The following is a 19,589-nucleotide window of genomic DNA, read 5'->3' as shown; positions in this document are numbered from 1 at the left end:
CAAACACGTGCACGCCCACACACGCACGTCCACACGCAGGAAGCAGCAGAGGGGGTGATGCTGACCTCCAGAGCAGGAAAGGCCGAGACAATGAAGGGAGGTTTCCGTCTCTGATCTCTCGTTCCTCTCTGGTTTGACCGACTCTGCCTCAGGTCCATAAACGCATCAGGAGGATTTCCTCCACCACATCTACATCTCTGGTCTGAACTGCTTCAAAACTCATTTTTCATTAGAAACAATCCGGTTTACGAAATCTCAGTCTCGGAATGATCCAAAGTCACTTTGGTAAAGCCTCCCATCAGGCAGATTACACATAATCACTGAATGATCCAGAAGGATGGCTAATGATCTTAAATCACCAGTAAGTCTGACTGAACCTGAACACAACTCAGTGACGTCAGAAACATCCAACCCTCCAATCAGAGGAAACACACCTGGTCCAGTTTGGTGAGACACTACTGAGAACTCTGGGTCAACATGAGTGAACCCGAGCCGAAGCTTTTTAAAACAGAACCAGGATCATTAATTAATACAGAGATAAATGATCATTTAACATTTATAGTGATAAATTTATCATTTAACGTGATAAATTTATGATCATGACAAGAATTTTGATTTTTCATTGCCATGATAAATTCAAATTAAAGACGCTTGAAACCCATATAAAAATATAATTAAATACAGTTACTGTGCGCAGTTTAGTGATACAAATCACACTTCTGTATGTGACAGATGTCCTAAATAAATTTTATGTTTTTCAAGAGCATCATTTGTGTGTTTGGAGACCATGAATGTAGTCAAAAACATACAATTAGCTAAGAAAAAAAAAACAGTTTTTATAGTCACTTTTATCATTATCACACCTAAAAATTTCAGCTATATAAACTTTAAATCAATACCGCCTTCTCTACTTTACAACGTAAAAATATTAAATTATGAAACAAGCAATAAACATTACATTTTATCAAACGCCATAATCAAAATCATAAAGCAAATACACATGAAATATATTTATCAATGTTCCATTACCCATTTATTACTAATCAGTAATTTAACCTTGATTAAACAGCCTGCAGCGAATTCAAACTCACTGAACCGAATTTCTGCTGCCGGGACGTGGACCTCCGGACCGGTACCAGGGTTCTGCTGCCGAGACGTGGACCTTCGGACCGGGTTGAGGAGGTTTCTATCTCAGTTCAGTTAGAATGAGGAAAGGTTCTGGACCGGGTCCAGCAGGTACCACTCTACCCAGAGATGGTCCAGATAGAAACTAACGGAGAAGTTCAGCTGCGGCTTCAAGCTGCCTCACAGTGCTGCGTTCAATTACCGCTCGGAAATTCTGCCTTCATTCCAGCTGAAAAGAAACCGACTGACAGAGTTTGGTTTAGGAATTCAAATGCTAACACTCTTTATTAATGAAATGTTATTGTTATTCGTATTAATTTAAAATTCAGTCATTGTAGATTTTGATGGCTTTTGGCAGGAAACATTTCCTGTCCGGTCTGTATTACAGCAAGAAATGAGAAAACTTCTATTTGCAGCTAATAAAACATTTTTACAGTTTTATGCATTTGTGTATTTTTCTCTGTGCGGGTTTTTTCTTTTGCTTTGTATTAATTTCATTATGTGCAAAGTTTAAAAAAGTAAGTTCTTCTAGATTTATGGACAATTTGCGAAACATTCTGTATTTGTTTTTATACAAGTCCTAAAAAATAGGCAAATTTCTGGGGGTTTTCCTTCAACTGTACATGAAATTTAACTGATTAAGTTGCAGTAGCCCCACCCGGCCTGGAGGTGGCAATGCAGAGCCTTCAGATTGTAAAATAGGTTTTATTATTTAGGAAAGCAAAAGGATCCAGTTCAGCTGCTGCGCTGTTATCTGTTTGCTTTCTATGATCAACAATAGGTGACTAGAAGAACAAAAAACAGGATAGGTAAAAATATATTTTTTTACATCAAGAAATGAGAATAACCCAGTTTTGTTGATCTAAAAATATGAATGTGACTTCAAAATATCAAAATAGAGCCATGAATGTTAGCAAAATGCTTGCTTGAAAAGCTTCAGCAGGTGAGACATAGAGAACTGTAATTAATCCGTTATAAAAACACTTTTAACAGATTAAACAACTCTCTTTATTTACTTCACAATAATATGTAGAAATATCTTCATCTTCAGGATGAATTTATTGCAAAAATGGGTAATAAACAGGTCAACGTGTGTTTGCAGTTCATGAACGTAATGAGAGTTCAGGTTTTATGTCCCACAGGGCATCACGTCAGTGAACGCACCTCCGGATCATCACTACATTTTAGAGCAGCGCGCCCTCTGGTGGCATCGTAGCGTTAGCACTAGCTTTACGAATAGATCAGGAAGAAACAGGAATCCAGAACCATAAAGAACAAACATTCAGTCCATTGACAGTTACATTACTTTAAAGATTGGATATAAATAATCTCTTTATTTAGGCTTGTTTTTACATCTTTGAGTTTTATTTCTACGGTTTTATTCTGAAGGTGTAAAATGTGAAGCTCTTTGCTTGACTTTTATTTTTAAATGTGTTTCACATCACACATACATTTCAAATTTATATTAATGTATCTCTACATTTTAAAGATGAATTTTTCCTCCGTTGAAGAACAAATTTATTATTTTTAATTTAAAGTTATGATTTGTATAATTTATTTTATGTAACCTGCTGCTGTCCAAAGCTTTGTTGTGAAAGTCCTGACCGGAAGTAGTGTGGTATTGCTGCAGCTTTACTTTTTCTTGTTTTCCAGGTTCGCGGAGCTTTATTTGCGTTCTGGGCAGGTCCGGTTGAGAAATATAGACGAGATGGACGATGATCTCGGTGAGTTAAAATTATTTTAACACCAAACTTTTAGGTATGCAACTTTTTCGCTATGATGTTTCTTTTTTTTCCCTTCCGAACTGAACTGGGTCAGAACATTCAATCCGTTTACTCTGATATATTTGTTGTGAAAAAGTTTCCTTAAAAAGTTGTCTGAACAGAAGAAGCTTTCAGAGTTTAACTAGAAACAGCAGAAAGCAGAAACAAAGTTCACGAAAGTTCTGCTGAGTTACAGAACCAGTAGAATAGAACGAAACCAATGTTCTGAGTTACAGCACCAGTTCAGGTTTTGAGTTAAAGACCCAGTAGAATAGGACCCCAGGTTCTGCTTTCAGCATCCGATCTGAGTCAGATTACTGAATGTAAACTGCGTTGATGTGTAATTAATTCCGTTAAATGGGTTATTCTGTAGATAAGTCTGTGTGGAGCTCCAGTGGTGCCACATTTCATGATGAAGTCATGAATGATTAAGTCATGAAATTAACTTTCACGTGCCATTTATTATATAAATTCAAAAACAATCATAACAGTTTATATATAATTGGCTAAATATGCCTTAACAAAAATAGTCAGCGAAATAATGATCTGATATTTTATGGTTTTTCTTTTGCTATGTCAACTTGACCACTCAAATTGTTTTATTTTCATTTGATGTGGATGGAAATTATCATTGATTAATTCATCTGTTATACTGTGATGCTTTTGGCTCCTGATAACTGGATCAACAGTGACAAAACCTATATATTGTCTTAGCATTTCATTTGTGGCTGCTCTACAGCAAATGGATTAAATGAATTTTAAAGGGCATTTCCATGTTTCCTTATAATTTAAGAAGACTGCCAAAAAACACGAAGAAAACTTCTGCTCAGGTTTCTTTGTTTTTATTACATTCAGTTCAATTTGGTGTAATGCATTTAAATTCACTTCATTTAGAAATGTTCCAATTATTTAAATGTTGTTTGTTTCTATTGATTCTGGCGTTCCCCTCAGAGGTGGACTAGGACCCCTTCGGTTTTGTGAAATTAGATTTAAAAAATTCAGAGAAATCCGTGACATATTTTTAATAGATGTAAAATCTGGAGTTCAGTTTTCATCCCAGCAGGATGGTCTTTGTGTGTTTTTGTTTTATTACCATATGCGTGTTAATTATTTACAGTGCAGAGCCCCAGGTCAGCTGAGGAGTTTGACTGGACCGGTTTACTCCAAGTCTTATCTTTACTGTCAGTTACCAATAAAATCTTTTTACTTTAAACCTTAATTAGTTTAGTTTTTTGTCAGACCAAAAAGATAAACAAAAAAGTTTAGGAACTACAAAGCAATTCGTAACACTAAAGTTGAAGAAAAATTCTAAATTCTTTTAAACATTTAGTAGAAATGAAAATCTGAAACGTGTGGCATGCATCTACTAAATCAACTTCCAGCAGATTAGAGTGTCTACATTTTCTCTATTCTTCTTCATTAAGCACCTAAACTCATCTGAGAATATCAGTTTTCATGCCTTTCCCCAGATGGATTTAGGCCTGGAGTTTGACTAGGCCGTTCTAACCCATTACTCTGATCTAATCCATCCCATAATATTGGCATTGTGGGGCAGCAGAAAGTTTGAGAGAAGATGAGAAAGACATGCAAAACTAAAAAAATTTTTTTAAAAATATGTCATAATAACTTTTGTTTGTTTTTCATCTTTTTTACAAAAATAAATTATAAGTTAGAGTAATTGATTTAAATGTTCTTTCTGGTGCTCGTTTTCTGATTGCCTGCCAGTCAAATTCATCAAGCTACGTTGCTTGACAAGCTAAGTTAGCAAGCAAGAAATGGAAAAGTTTCTGACAAGAAAAAAAAGGAACTGCAGCAGAAAACCATAAGAACTGTGGGAATAAATTTAACTTCATGTGATTAATATAAAGTATTACATATACATACACATATTCTTATAATCAAAGCATGAAATCATGTTGAAAATTTATATTATCCGATTTTAAAAAGTCATAATAAATTACCTGATAATCTGGGTTTCCCCCAATCTTTTATTAGCCTGGCGGGCCACCAGGCTCTACTTGCTGAAAAGTTTGTTTATTTACATATTTTGCAGCATTATTTATGAATCTGCAGGCAGGCTCTGGGGCTCAGGGTTGAGCTCCTGTAATCAGTGGTGTTTGTTCTCACGCTCCCTCGCTGATTGTTTGGAGGTTTTCTGCTAATGACTCCATCTCTCCCTGCTTCCTGCTCTCCGTCCATCTGGGCCCAGATTGCCGAGGGAAACACCTTCTCGCTGATATTTTTACCCTCAGCCAGAAGTATTGTTTACAGTCTCCGACTCGGCTTGTATTTTTATCTGCCAATGGAGCCGGAGCAACGTGGTCAGCTGGAGAACGCGCTTATTCTCCAGTGTGGGTGCGACGTAATGATCCTGTTATGTAGAACCAGATTAAATAAACCTAACTCAGACGGCTTAGACACTGCCGTTTCAGACTGCAGTGTGTGAAAGTTTTGATCCAGTCAGATTTTATTTTGTTGCTGATTAAACTGCTTTATTATCTTCATAAATAACTGAAGGAATTTATTATATGTGGAGAGAAGAGCTAAGTTGGGGATCTAGTTCCCCATTTCTAGGTGTGGCTCCATGGTAACCAAACCAAAACATTCAAATGTAGAGAAATATCTGCAGAGATCAAATCATTTCTCTCTTTTAAACATCTGGAGATGAAGACGGGAGTCATTTCAACACCAAAGAGTTTCATCCAAACATTCATCCATCCATCCGGTAGCAGATTGAGTCTTTATGTCACAGATCTTGTTCATAACTTCCTTATTAAAACTTTAATTTCTCTCCATGACTCTTCCTGTTTCAGGCTCATTTGATCCCAGCATATCTGATGAGGGCCCATCGCCTTCTGGATGGCTGGGGGACATGGATGGATACCAGGATCAGGAAGGAGGAGGTGAGCCTGAGCGCTGGCTTTGTGGCTCCATGTTGTGAGTGGAAAACTAATATTGGCATTAGAAGAAGTGAGCCGTAAACTGGTTCTGGTCCAAATGAACCAAGTCCAGTATGTTTGTTTAGCAGTGATATTAGCACCCAGAAAGTGCTGCTGCTGCTGCTGGAGGGAGAGACAGAGAAAGTATACATCTTGTATAATTTTAAGGAGTTTATCACCTCAGAGGTTTGTGTGAAACCTTTGTTTTATTTGTGAAAGTTCAATAAAAAGCCATAATAGTATGTTCACAAATTACACACTAAATATTCTGCTTCTAGTGTTATATAATCCAATCCATGTTTGGAAAGTCTAAGTGTTGACATTTTTACACTAAAGCAAATTAAAATCCTGAAGGTTGTAAAAAATTTAGCCACCTTCCTAATCAGAAGCCAATTTCAGTTCTGTAATATTTATTATGTTTATGCTTGGTATTGTGATGGATTATAGTAATCTCTCTCTTTACAGATATTGTAACCATTTTTGAAAAAAAGTACAAATTGGTGATGACCAGCCTAGCCATGCTAGTTGTTAGCCAATGAAAAGCTAACGGAGCAGAGAAGAATCTATTCATGAGCTTCTGAAGAGAAAAAACACCATAAAGTAAAACAAATTTTCATCTTTTTGTGTTTCAGACTCATTTGATCCAAATATACCTGAAGAGGGACCATCAGCGCCCCCTCCTGGATGGCTGGAGGACATAGATGGATACCAAGGGCATAAAGGAGGTGAGAGAAAAAGAGAGTCATTATGTTCCTGCTTTTAGTATCTGATAAAACAAAATGCATAGTTTTAGTTACTCAACATTGGAAACATACTTATTTACAAAATAAGGATACCTTGTGAGTCTATGAAGAGGTCTGATAATAACAAGCTACATTTTATCAACTCCTGCAACTTTGCATCCAACTTTGGTTGTCGTTTAGTTGCTGTTTGTTAATAAATAAACTGGAAGTTGTGTTTTCAAAATAAAAGCATAAAGCATAAAATCAGAAGTTAATCACAGATAGAATATATAAAACAAAGCAAAAGTGATAGGCCATAAAAAGGGATACAGACAAATAAAGAGCTTAACTTTGGGTTATTTACAACTATAACTAATAAAAACAAAACACTACTTAACTAGTAATAACTAATAAAAAACAGGAAACACTACAAAAATTAACTGAAACAAAGTAAATTAGACAAACAAAAGCTAAACTATTGTGAAAACCCCATTACATCCCTGACTCTTCCTGTCTGTCTTATGTGAACGTGGGTCCACTTCCTGTCTCCCTGCAGGTCCAGAGGACGACGAGCCGCTGTACCCTCCGCCCCCCGCCTACAACCCCCAGCCTGAGGTCAACAGGAGCACCTCGGTCCCCTCCATCCGGTAAGATCGGGCCGGTCTGGGTCTGACAGCGGCTCCGGACAGGATGACAGGGTAAACCCGTTCTTTGGTTTCTCCCCAGAGTCCCGTCCATATCGGAGGACGTGGCCCGAGACGCTTTGCTCAGGTTTGTCGAGTCCAAATGGAAATACAGCTCCAAACCGGCCCGGAACCTCACTTTCAAGGACCTGAAGCCTGTCACCGTCTACCGGGTCAGAACCCAACCTCTGTCTGCAGCAGCAGCCTCTATTCAGATGACCTGGCTGCTTGATGCTACGAAAACATGTAGTAAAACTCATTTAAAGCTTTTCTAAAAAAATCTTTTTTTACAAATTATTTTTTATATTTACTATATTGTGACTGTATGATATGAGTCACATAATCTGGGAAAAGTTTAACTCCTCTGTCTTCACCCAGTACAAATATTGAAACAACCAATCAGAGCCGGATTTTAGCGCTGTCAATCATAATCTGCTAGTTATTCCTAATAGATCCTATTGTAAACGCTAAAGCTAGTTATCTTAGCCACGGATGAAAGTACTTAGTTTTGAAACTAAATACTTAACTCCAAATTTATTATATATTTTGCTAACTAAATATTAAATTTCTGAACTAAATATTTAGTTTTAAAACTAAATATTTATTTTCCAAGCTAGATATTTAGCCCTAAATATTTAGCTTGCTAAGTAAAAATGTAGGTTGCTAGCTAAATATTTAACTATTAGCTAGATATATAGGTCCTAGCTAAATATTTAGCTAAAATGCTAATTAGTTTGCCTATTAGCAGCAAAACCCAGCTTTTATTTTGATATTTCACTTCCGCTTATCGGCAAGCCAATTTGCATATTCGCTAAATATTTAGCTTGAACCTAAATGTTATCGACTTCATCCTTTTTCTCGTCTTCCTCCCTCAGTATCGACTGGAGACCTACACTGAAACCAGAACCAGCGCCTGGCAGTTGGAGCCCTACAACGGTAAACCTTCACTACTAACCAGAACCAGTTCAGGTTGGACCTCCTGCAGAGGTCTGTGTTACAGCAGCTCTGAAGAAGCCTCTGACTAACGCTGCTAATCTTGTGAAGAGGATTAGCAGCGTTATGAAGCACCTTTCTTTCTGTGTCTCTGTGTGGTTCTGGACCAGGCCAGGCAGTGGACGGCCCCCAGTATGGGGCGAGCCCCCCACCGTGGGACATCCCGGTGTCGCTGCCTCAGATGTACTCCAACAGGGTGGAGAAGATCCCAGTGCCTCACTCGTCCTTCGTGAAGGTCCGACCAGGGTTGTAATAGTTTTGGGTTTTTCGTTATTGCTTGGTTCTATTTTGTTTTATCTAATTCAGTTAGTTTTAATCATTTTAATTTTAATAATATTGTTTAGTTTTTATAAGTATAGTAGTAGATTTTTTCTTTACACTTTGGTTAAATTTTTGAGGTGCAGAATTTAAAGAGATTAAAGTATTGTGATTATAGTCGAGTAATAAAAAATACTATTTTCCAAAAAGGGTTATGGTTTCTTGTGGCTCCGCCCCCTACCTGGACCAGCGGCCCCTCTCTAACAGCCAGGTGTGTTTGTGTTTCAGGTGTGCCATAAATGCCACGGCTGTGGGCGGACGCGCTGCGCCGGCTGCTTTGGCCGAGGAATGGTGAGGTGGAACCTTCAGCTCTGGAGAACTATATATAAGAAGTTTAAATTTCTTATTTAAACACAATTGCAAAGTTTTGTTTTTTCAACATCAGTTGAACATCGACAAAGTTCCATTTGTATTGTCATGTGTACAAATGACATATATCATACGGCTCTGTATTTATCGGACCGGTTCAGATGTTGGTTCCGATATATCATGCATCTTCTGCTGAATATGGATCGGCTTTAACAAACTCCATCTCTCTCCTTGTTTCTCAGAAACGCTGCAGCTTCTGCCATGGTAATGGGCGGGCCAGAAAAAAACGCTGCACTTCCTGTCATGGGCGAGGCCGTCGCAGGTGAAAATGCTTTTTTAAGCTTTAAAGTCCTGCTGAGGGGCTTAGCTCAAACTGCAGAGTTTAGATTTCACATCACCATGACGACAGAGCAGGCCAGACCTCATCACCGTGACGACAGAGCAGGCCAGGTCTCTGCTGGTATCATCTGCTGCTCCAGAACTAGAACCAGCAGCTGAAAGAGGCTCAACAAGCTGTCCTGTTCTGAATTTGTTCTGGTTCTAGTTCTGGTTCTGGTTGTAGTTCTGGTTCTGGTTCTAGTTCTGGTTGTACTTCTGGTTCTGGTTCTGGTTCTGGTTCTGGTTCTAGTTCTGGTTGTAGTTCTGGTTCTGGTTCTATTTCTGGTTGTAGTTCTGATTCTGTTCTGGTTTCAGTTCTTTTCTGGTTCTGGTCCTTTTGTCTCCCACCTCTTTCGTTCTCCTGGTGACTCCATATTTGTTTCTCCAGGTGTGTCAGTTGCCGTGGAGACGGCTACAAGACCTGCTCTGTTTGCCACGGAGCCCAGAAGCTGCTGCACTTCATCCAGCTCACGGTCACTTGGTGTGCTAGCTGAACACTCGCTCTCCTCTGACCCGGTTCCGGCCCGTTCGGACCTCACCGTGTCTGTTTGTTGTTGTCGTGTTTCCAGGAAAAACAACGTGAGCTGCTTCATCCCGGACCGCCAGCCAGACTTCCCAGACAGGAAGTTTGAGAAGGTGTCAGGCGACCCATTCTTCATCGACGAGAACGTTCTGGTGAGACAAGCCGGTTCCGCCAGGTCCAAACCCTGTCAGTAGAATGCTAACATTAAAGGGTTTTAGAACATCAAAGATGTAACGTGTTACCATGGTGACCTCTCTCCAGGTGTATCCAATCCACGGCTTCCCTGATCAGGAGATCTGCGACGTTTCAGCCAAACTGATCAACGATCACCTGTATCGCTTCACCTCCACCAGCCGCATCCTCCAGCAGGTACACACCTACCTTCTGACACTTTCAGGACTCCTGGGGCTCAGAGAGTCTTAAAAAGTAAGTGCGCCCTCCACCCCTGATCCAGGGGGCTGGACTTACTTGATGGTGGTGGAGGTGAACCTTCTCTGCAAGATCAGCCATTTTGAGCGGAAGATGAGCTCAGTGCATCGACCATTAACCCATTTATCACTTTTACTGGTGAAAAAATGATTTAAATCAACAAACAACTCTCAGCCTGGCGGGGGGCAGGTAAAGCCTGACAGCCCAGCAGGTTTATTTTACACACTGGGGAAACCCTGAAGCTACCTCTCTAAGGTCATTGCTGATGTCCTAACACTATGGTATTGCATTACCAGACATTACATGACCTCCTGACCTCTGTGTGCCCCTCCGTAGCGTCAGACCATCGAGCTGGTGCCCCTCACTCACGCCTTTTACTCGTACGGCGGGAAGGACTACAGCTTCTACGTGTACGGGACGGAGAACAAGGTCTTCACTTCCAAGTATCCCACCGCCTGCAGCATTTTATGAGCTCAGCATGCAGGAAGACGTACACAGATATACCCAGATCACTGTTGACCTCTGACCCCACACTGTACATACACATTTTTATCTGTGATTAAAAGAGTTATGGACTGCTTTAAACATGCTGCCATCATGTTGGACCTTCAAGGTCGAATTAGAAAATTAAAACCTTCATTGGTTCTTTGAGACACCTCCAGGTGTTCAGGATAAAACTTTGTGCTGAAATCATTTTTAAAAGACAATCTAATAGTTTGGTTGGTTGCAACGAGATGAATACTTCCACTAAACTATCCAGAAAAATCTGAGTAGAGGGTCAGAGGGTCAGTTTGGGTCTGATGGAGGAAAATAGTTCTAATGGGTCTATAAAAACCAAACCTGAACAGAACCGAGATACTTGAGGATCAAGCATAACTCCCCCTACTGGAACCCTGAGGTATTACCAGCAGATTAAAACAAAGATCATTTTATCACATTAAGGCCGAGATTAAAAAAAGGTTTATTCTTCCACAATATTTTGGACATTTATTATTTATATCAGTTTGAAATTAACTTAAAGGGCATCACTTTTAAAGCTCATTTATAATTTATCAATGAAAATTTTTGTGTATATCAGTGATTTTATAAAATATTGAAGAGGCAAAATTCTTTGTTTAAAACTAGAGGACACATCTACGAATGAATCAGAAATATAGAACACAACCAGGTAATAATGTGAAATATTAATGTATCGATTAAAAGTCCTCAGATTTGACTGAACACAATTTTTTCCTCTTCTTTATTATTTTCTGTTTTTGAGATTTCTTTCTGACTGTGATGAAATCTAAACTCCTTTATATCAGCAACAGAGCCAGAATTTGTTGGTTTGATTTAAAGCAGGGCTTTGACTAGGACAGTCAGATGAAGTAAAGACTGCTCCATAATTTGCCCATGTTCAGAACTTTCAGTTTCAGTTTAATTTTTCTTAGTTTTTCTTTTATGTTGTGATTAACGGGTAAACTACAGACAGAGTCAGTAATAACTAGCGTATTATCTCTAATCCATGCAGGATTAGAATCATTCATACACTAGTACTGGGTTAACATCTTTATCAGTTTGCTTCCATCCTAGAGGGTCGGTTTGGATCAGATGGAGTGAAAAACGGTTCAAATGCTTAATTAAAATCCCAACTCTATGCTACCATCATGGCTGTGATGCAGCACGTACACATCAGGTTGGAAATGCAGCTACAGTTTGTCATGATGACCTTCTAACACTGAAAGATTCTCAATTCAAACCTTTTCTCTAGTTTTTCATTTATTTTGCACCTTTATTACTTCAGTGGCTCCATGGTGTCTCGGTCCGTCCTCTCCATCTTATCCAAAGGAAATATTTTCATGTTTTAAACTTGTTGCTGTTTTATTGAACAGCTGACTGAGAAAAAAATAAGCTTTAGTGGAACCAGGCCACTGCCTCTGACTGTAAATAAAACGTTTACTAAAAACATGAAGAAACGTCTCCTGGTTTATGAGAACAAAACAGATTTTATGTGTATTTTATTGATCGTTGATGATTTCACCACTTTACTGTTATATATGTGACTGTAAGACAAATAAAACTATATTTTATACATCCATAAAGAGAATCTGTTACTTTATTTTAATTTCTAGAAACACTTTGGTAAAAAAAAAAAACAACAAAAAAAATACATATTTACGTGACATAAAATGTATTTTAAGTAAGATATTTCTCATAATGCAGTGTTTACCAAGATAAACATTCAACCAAATGTTTAAATATATTGTATGAATGTCTGTGAGACAAGAAGTTTACATACACAATGATTACTGTCTCTTTAAAGAATGAGGGAAAGTTCAAACTTCACTATTGTCCTTTATATTGTTAAGGAGTCACATTCCAGATTAAATAGAAAATCACAAACATTCAACATTCAGGTCTGGATTCTGTAGAACCCGGCTCAAGATGAGAGAAGAGGGAGACATATTTTCAGAAATAATTTCTCACAACTGAAATCATTAGGACTTTCTGTTCTTCATGCAGGCTGCACAGTGGCGCAGTTGGTAGCACTGTAGCCCGGGTCCGGGCCCGGGGTCTTTCTGCACGGAGTTTGCATGTTCTCCCTGTGCATGTGTGGGTTCTCTCTGGCTTCCTCCCTGACAGTCCAAAAACATGACTGTCAGGTTAATTGGTTTCTCTAAATTCTCCCTAGGTGTGAGTGTGAATGGTTGTTTGTCCTGTCTGTCTCTGTGTTGCCCTGCGACAGACTGGCAACCTGTCCAGGGTGAACCCGCCTCTCGCCTGGAACGTAGCTGGAGAGGAACCAGCAACCCTCCTGACCCCATTAGGGACAAAGGGTGAACAGAAAATGGATGGATGGATGGATGGATGTTCTTCATGCTGAAAACCTCAGAGCTGCTGTTTGATTACTGAGATCTTCATTGGTAAGAGTTTTACTTCAGCAGTGCTGAAGTATGGAAACACTTTGTCAGTGAAGGTGTGTGTGAAGGTGTGTATGTGTGTGTTAGCATCCAGGTCAGAAAACGATAGATTTCCTCTGTCCCAGTCCAGATTCACTCTGATCCTCTGGATCTTCTTCTGGACTGAGATAAACGTGGGATGAGCTGGTGGAGAATATGCTTCATATTCACCATCAATAAACAACATAACCAAGAATCCAGACTCTAAAAGTCCCTTCCTCTGGACAGACTCTATCACACCAAGCATCCATCCTTCACTGTCTCCAACATCAACATCCCAGCTGTGGTTCCCTGAGTTAAAACCCTCAGAGCTCAGGACTGACCACTCGACCTCAAACCTCTCTGGATTATCAGGAAGCTGCTGTTCCTCTCCTGGAGTCAAACTGGTCAGATCTTCAGACAGGTGGAGTCCTGGATGAGCAGTGTTTGGGTCCAGAACCAGAGGAGTGTAGGTCACCATGTTCTCCATGTTGCTCCAGATGTTGAAGGCCAGGTTGCCCAGATGTTTGGCCTGGTCTATCAGAGCTCCTGAGGGCAGCTGTGGATCCTCCAGCAGGGGGCAGCGCTGGACTCTTTCCACTGCAGCCTTGTAGTTGTGCAGGAATGAGACGTCTGCAGCTCTCAGCTCCTCCTCTGTGGCTCTGACTGTGTCTGAAAGAGCTGCTATCTCTCTGCTCAGAGCCTCTATCTTCTCCTTCATCATCCCTCTCTTCTGCTCCTCTTCCTCCCTCAGTGCAGCCAGCCTGGCCTCCTCTTCCTCTGCTAGAAACTGATGAAGCTTCTTAAACTGCTCAACAATCTGCCTCTCTGTGTTTCGGGCCTGGACCTTCAGGTGTTCTGCTGTCTGATCAAACTTCTCTTTAACTTTCTTTCTGAGCTCCAGTTTCTTCTTTAAAAACTCCAGAGATATTTTCAGATTCTCTCTGTGATCCCGAGCAGCTTCCCGGATTGGTCTAAATCTGTGGTTGATGTGTTTTTCTGAATCTCTACAGATTGAGCACAGCAGTTCTTGATGGTCCAGACAGAAGATTTTGAGTTTCTTTGAGTGCAGACTGCAGAGACCCTCTGAAAGTTTCTGATTTTTCTGCTGTAAGAAAGTCTCACAAAGGTTCCTTAGAACCAGACTTATGGGCGGATTAGCCTTTGGAGATTTCCTATTACAAACTGGACACTCTCTTGATGGTTTCTCTCTCCACCAGCTCTTCAGACACTCCTTACATAAGCTGTGGCTACATGACAGAACAACGGGATCCTTAAATACTTTTTTACAGACTGGACAGCAGAGATCCTCTGAAAGTCTCTGCTCTCTCTGCTGTAAGAAAGTCTCACACAGATTATTCAGAACCAGATTTAAAGGTGGATCAGCCTTAGAAGATCTCCTCTTACAAACTGGACACTCTCTTGATGGTTTCTCTCTCCACCAGTTCTTCAGACACTCCTTACAGAAGCTGTGGCTACATGACAGAACAAGCGGATTCTTAAAGACTTCCTGACAGACTGGACAGCAGAGATCCTCCTCTAACATGGAAGCCATTTTGTCTCTGAGTGAAGCTGAAAACACAGAAGGTCCAGTCAGTCACGGCTCCCCTCCCTCCCCTACTAACTTCCCTCAAAGTGTCTCTGAGTTTTCTTGGTCCAACTCACCTTCAGAGTGAGCAGCTTGAAGCAGCAGAGTTGGATGTTTCCACTTTTCTCTCCTGCAGCTGGACTCACTCAGAGGAAGCTGCTAGTTTGGTCTGAAGGTGAATCTGATCGTCTGGGAGTCTCTATGCAGGAAACAACGATCACAAACCGTTTCCTGCTTTAGTTCAGCTCCGACTGAGGTGTGTTTCACCCCAAAGTCCAGAATAAAACCTGCTCTAAAGCGCACATTTTTATTCTTCTCTCCAGAGATCTGAACAGATCAGTAGAAAGAATTCCCACCCAGCTTCCTGTTTCAGTTCAGGCAGTAGATGTTGGGGGCGGAGCTTCCTGCTTCACTCAAAACAAACGTGGTTTTCATTCTGAGTCTGTCAGAAACATTAATCTCTGCACATTTTAGGGGAAAAAAACTTAATAATGAACAATAAACTGTCCTAAATGCTGCGTCTGTTTTACTCTGAAGAAAATCAGGAAATGTAGCTGAGTTAATTTTATTTATTTATTTATTTTTCATTTTTCTTATTTCATTTCTTATTTCATTTTTCTTATCGCCTTTGCATTGCAGCAAGGGTATTTCTGTTTTATACTGCTTTTATTTTTGGTTCCTTAATATTGTCCTGGGAGGACGGCTATTAGTGTTGCCAAAGCAAGGTTCTGTGACGTAGCTGCAGCAGCCAGGAAGAAGCTGCCTAACTGAGCGAGAAGGACCTCGCTGCAGCAAACAGAAAGGGGCGGAGACGGACCACTGTCAATCTCATAACTTATTTTGAAATGGGACCATTGCACTCCGGAAGTGAAGGGGGCGCTATTTCCTATATTATCCGCGGTCTCCCGTTTTTATTTATTTATTTATTTTTAAATCTGTGATATGTCTTCATTTTTAGGAAGGAGTTTCACTCTCAGTATGTTTTTGAACTCCTCTCTTTTATTTACTTCAGCGCAGCTCACACTTTTTAACAAATTCTGTAGCTTTCTGTGTACTTCTAAATCTGCTCCTTAGTTGTATCTTTATTTATGTTTTACTTAGTAAAACAAAAATAAACACATTTTGCCATGGATGCATGACTGTCACCAGGTAAGAATGCCATGGTTGCCGGTGCGCTGCCTTCATGTGTATCAGGAAGTTGGGTGCGCAAAATCACCCTTTCATCCAGACCCAAAATGTCTGATTTCTGAAAAGCTGTTCATGTCTGTTCTTGGAAGGTTTCTGAATTTCAAGTTATTATTTAGAAATATTGTGCTCAAAACTGTCAGGATTTACCAGAATACATCCAATAACAGATGGTGTGCAAATGATAACTTTGTTTTCTAAACTGCTTGATGGAAGAATACAGGTTTTTCATTTTGGTCTCTTTAATGATGAGTTTAAAAGCCTTTCCAACTAAAAATGTGTTCAATATTATAAAATCTTTTATTTATTATTCTTTTACTACTAACCAGAAATAAGTGCAAGAGAGACAATCTGATCAGATAACAGACATTTATTGTCTAGTCATGTGACAGTGGATATTATTCCTGATTATTACAAACAACAGCTTTACTTATTGAGAAATAAGATATAGTCACAGATCAACAATGTACACAATAACTTAAATTCCCTAATTATTCAGCTGTAAATCAGAAAATGTATCAACGGAAAACTGAAATTTAAAGATTAACTTGAACTTTGTAATTTTACGATGCTGGAAACATTTAGCCACAGCCTTGGTTTTTTGATTAATTAATTGTGTCATCTATCCACTTCTTGTAGGCACAGACATCCATGAAACCACTTGGTGCTCTGTATGCATACTTTTTTTCTCCAATGAAGGCCTGAACGCCATACAGCCTGTTCCTGAACACCCATCCTCCACCAGAGTCGCCCTGTCACAAACACAAAGCTTTCGGTTGTTATGCTGCGGTAATTAATCCAGGAAAATAGATGTCAAGCTTATGTGCAGAAAATGGTTTAAAGACTGACGTACAAAAGATATGTCCTTCTTAGAGCTTTCCACACTGTACCACTTCTGGAAAGTGTAGTGAAAGAACTCGTATTTTGCAAGTATCTTTTCCAACCTTGCGTGTTTATCAATCTTAAGCTCTGCACACTGAAGGGCATCTGGATTATGTAGGACTGTGGAGGAAAGTAGCATAAACATGCAAGGTTTGCTTAAGTGTTGATACATTTTGTTCAGGATATCACCTTGTTGTCTGTGGCTATTAAACTGTAGTATGTTACTTTTATAAAATACATTTTTTATCAAAACTGTCACTATGTCCTCATACTAAATATGAGGACATAGTAACAGCCTAGCTAGCAATCAATGCTCTTGTACACCCTGCTCACTTTACAGGGGAGGGACCTGTAATGTGTGCTTGTTCAAATTTTCAGGCTAAGCTCACTGTTTTCTCAGATCTTCCAATTTCAGCTTCTCAGAGAGCTTTTGATTATCAAAACTTCAACAAGCTTGCTACGTTCAGCTTCAGCAGAGAGTCTAAAAACTGATTGGAATCATCTGAGTCATTTTGAGGTAATAACAAAAACCATGAGAAACATGAACATTCAACTCACCTCTTCTGTTAAAACAGCCAACTATTGCTGATCCATAACCTGCAATCTGAACCTTGGTGCCACTGAAACAGAAAACAAAACAAAACTAATTGATCCAAAATGGCAGACATCTTGTTGGGTTTGGACCGTGGCTCCAAGATAATTTTTTGTAGGTCCTGACAAGATACACATGTGTATCAAGTTACATTCTGTGTTAAAGCATGGCGAGGGGTTGATTTTTTAAAATATTTCAGGGGGCGCTGTGGAGGAATTAGGCCACGCCCACCAAATATTGGACTGCATTCTTGACAAGGTTTGGACCTTTTTCTGATGAAAGTGATTGTGCTGAAATATGGTGAGTACCAAAAGTAAGGACACCTGTCACTTTGCCACGCTGTTATGGCCACAACCTCCACCGAAAACTCTTGGCACTTTAAAGCAAGTGAGACTAACTTGTTATCTGTCATCTCACACAAGATCACCTTGATTAGGTCAAGAGAGCCAGAGATGGAGCTTTCCAAGTAAAAAAAGTCACTTCCTGTTCTGAAGGGGCGTGGCTTAGATGATGCCAACCAGGACTGTTCATGACAAGTTTGACCTTTTTCTGTGAAAGTTGTATTGTTTTGTTTGCTTTGGTGAGTACACCAAGTTTGCTGCGTGGCCACACCCCCTAAATATGTTTGAAAACTCACGATTTTGATAACTTTTAAAGCCCTGTCCCTTATCTGCATCCCGACCAAGAATGAAGCCGATAGGTCAAAATCCCTAGGCGAAGTTTGTTAAAGTTCAACTTGAGTAAAAGTAAAAAATGGCCTCCCTTTGCATTTTAGGTACCTCCAAAGATTTCTTGATTTGAAGACCACGAGATCCAAATTTTGTAATTCCACACAGGGGACTATTTTGGACAAAGTTTGGTGACTTTTTGAATACATTTATTCCTCCAAATTATCGATTCTGGACAGAAAAGAATAAAAAGAAGAAGAAGAATTTCTTCAAATACAATAAGGCTTTGAAGCGCTTTGCTGCTCGGGCCTATAAATAAGTCACATTAAGAAAAACGATCAACTCTGGGAGACCAGAACATTCCTTCATGAACTTTTCCTCATATTGCAGATCAACAACCAAGTTCTGATAGTCAAGAAGATAAAACTTACAGTAGGAGAGTATCTGGACAGTCAGGTAGTTTGATTGGTCGGATTTTTATTATCTTTGTTGGCAGCTTCACAAGCATGATGTCATGTTCACGACCGTTGCTGTCTTTATAAATCTCAAGGTGATTGATTGGAAAAATCCTCTCTTCAGTACTTTTAGGATGAACTCCTACACATGCGCTAAGAAACCTAGAAAAATAAATCACAGTTATTATAGAAACAATCAGAGTTAGTGGTGATTTTTCAGTAAAACCTTTCCTGACTCACCATCCTGGATCTGAGTTCCGGCAGTGAGCTGAAGTCAGAACCCACTGATCAGTGATGAGAGATCCACCGCAGAAATTACTATGTGTTTCATTAAATGCTTTGAGATACACGTGATACTGACGCTCATCGTCTTTACAGTTCTGACCTCCAAGGACCCTCTTCTGCAGAGACACTGAGCTCACTGCAACATCTGGAGAAGAAAGTTTCTGTTTTTAGAAAATTAAATCCACATACTAGAAATAAGAAACCAGCATGACAGCTTTATAATTAAAAAGATAAAATAAAACACAAATGAACATAATTCATAGCAATGAGAGCCAGTGAACGTGTGTCCAGTTTCTTTAGTGTGTCCAGTGTCTCCAGTTTGTCCATTGTGTCCAGTGTGTCTGACTCACCCAGTTCCAGCAGCAGCACCAGAACCTTCAGCAGAGCCATTGCTGGTCCAGCTTCCTGTGACTGCCCGCAGTCCTGCAGCAGCTTTTAAACTCTGTTCACAACTTCCTGCTGGAAAGAAAGCCACCAATCACAGGACGGACACGGATCTGTCCAGTAAATGGACAGACACTGATCTGTCCAGTAACAAGACAGACACCGATCTCTGCCAGGCTGACTGGGTTGCCCATAACATCAATAATATTAAGACTTTACACTTGACTTGAAAAAATGTTCCGAGACTTGGACTTGACTTTTCCACCAATAATTTGGGACTTGAATTAGACTTGAACTTGTTTACTTGAAAAGACTTGATGTTTTACCCAAATGTTTGAAACACTGCCCAGCGTGTGACTCAGTCTTCCCTGCAAAGTTTATGTATGGTCCCAGTTGGCCGGTGCGTTACTAGTTACCACTCATCATGCAGGTTCAGCCCAGTGAGGAGCT

The 19,589-nt window shown here is 39.8% G+C and overlaps 4 protein-coding genes across 6 annotated transcripts in view; 1 reads left to right on the top strand and 3 right to left on the bottom strand.

The window, feature by feature from the left end:
* si:dkey-49n23.1 (semaphorin-3D) overlaps positions 1 to 1,302 on the bottom strand; it is a 51,375-nt gene extending 50,073 nt beyond the window's left edge. Inside the window, exon 1 of one of the 2 annotated variants that reach the window (XM_044120978.1) lies at positions 1,057 to 1,302. The gene's annotated coding sequence lies outside the window, so the exon portion shown is untranslated. The remainder of the gene's footprint in view (positions 1 to 1,056) is intronic. The other variant, XM_044120977.1, reaches the window with a different exon arrangement.
* Positions 1,303 to 1,864: 562 nt separating this feature from the next.
* Positions 1,865 to 12,263, top strand: LOC122834312 (protein SSUH2 homolog). 2 transcript variants are annotated; one of them, XM_044122633.1, is made up of 14 exons: positions 1,866 to 1,934; positions 2,779 to 2,849; positions 5,702 to 5,791; positions 6,460 to 6,552; positions 7,106 to 7,196; positions 7,276 to 7,405; positions 8,108 to 8,168; positions 8,336 to 8,460; positions 8,772 to 8,834; positions 9,095 to 9,174; positions 9,619 to 9,711; positions 9,800 to 9,905; positions 10,015 to 10,122; positions 10,519 to 12,262. In XM_044122633.1, the coding sequence occupies exons 2-14, from the start codon at positions 2,834 to 2,836 to the stop codon at positions 10,651 to 10,653; spliced, it is 1,191 nt and encodes a 396-aa protein (XP_043978568.1). In that variant the 5' UTR covers positions 1,866 to 1,934; positions 2,779 to 2,833; the 3' UTR covers positions 10,654 to 12,262. The 2 variants fall into 2 exon arrangements, with proteins under 2 accessions (XP_043978569.1, XP_043978568.1); XM_044122634.1 differs by lacking the exon at positions 9,619 to 9,711 and having other exon boundaries at positions 1,865 to 1,934; positions 10,519 to 12,263.
* A 3-nt stretch (positions 12,264 to 12,266) lies between these two features.
* Positions 12,267 to 15,578, bottom strand: LOC122834311 (E3 ubiquitin-protein ligase TRIM35-like). The gene is made up of 2 exons (XM_044122632.1): positions 14,766 to 15,578; positions 12,267 to 14,672 (listed from the first exon to the last, which is right to left on the bottom strand). Exon 2 carries the CDS (start codon positions 14,653 to 14,655, stop codon positions 13,051 to 13,053), a length of 1,605 nt encoding a protein of 534 aa, XP_043978567.1. The 5' UTR covers positions 14,656 to 14,672; positions 14,766 to 15,578; the 3' UTR covers positions 12,267 to 13,050.
* Positions 15,579 to 16,228: 650 nt separating this feature from the next.
* On the bottom strand, positions 16,229 to 19,164 carry LOC122833869 (snake venom serine protease Dav-PA-like). The gene is made up of 6 exons (XM_044121807.1): positions 19,106 to 19,164; positions 18,711 to 18,900; positions 18,447 to 18,632; positions 17,314 to 17,375; positions 16,727 to 16,875; positions 16,229 to 16,625 (listed from the first exon to the last, which is right to left on the bottom strand). The coding sequence occupies exons 1-6, from the start codon at positions 19,143 to 19,145 to the stop codon at positions 16,479 to 16,481; spliced, it is 774 nt and encodes a 257-aa protein (XP_043977742.1). The 5' UTR covers positions 19,146 to 19,164; the 3' UTR covers positions 16,229 to 16,478.
* Positions 19,165 to 19,589: the final 425 nt, after the last annotated feature.

Source organism: Gambusia affinis, linkage group LG07, assembly GCF_019740435.1.
Source record: "Gambusia affinis linkage group LG07, SWU_Gaff_1.0, whole genome shotgun sequence".
Lineage (NCBI taxonomy): Eukaryota > Metazoa > Chordata > Actinopteri > Cyprinodontiformes > Poeciliidae > Gambusia > Gambusia affinis.
The sequence above is the reverse complement of the archived record's forward strand: the minus strand, read 5'-3'. Positions and strand labels throughout refer to the sequence as shown.

Coding starts and splice junctions, on each gene's coding strand:
- LOC122833869 (XM_044121807.1), bottom strand. CDS start 19,145: ATGGCTCTGCTGAAGGTTCTGGTGCTGCTGCTGGAACTGG. Junction 18,633..18,710: donor CGGAACTCAGATCCAGGATG/GTGAGTCAGGAA, acceptor TTATTTTTCTAG/GTTTCTTAGCGCATGTGTAG. Junction 16,626..16,726: donor CTAAGAAGGACATATCTTTT/GTACGTCAGTCT, acceptor TGTTTGTGACAG/GGCGACTCTGGTGGAGGATG.
- LOC122834312 (XM_044122633.1), top strand. Junction 5,792..6,459: donor CCAGGATCAGGAAGGAGGAG/GTGAGCCTGAGC, acceptor TTTGTGTTTCAG/ACTCATTTGATCCAAATATA. Junction 8,461..8,771: donor CTCACTCGTCCTTCGTGAAG/GTCCGACCAGGG, acceptor TTTGTGTTTCAG/GTGTGCCATAAATGCCACGG.
- LOC122834311 (XM_044122632.1), bottom strand. CDS start 14,655: ATGGCTTCCATGTTAGAGGAGGATCTCTGCTGTCCAGTCTGTCAGGAA.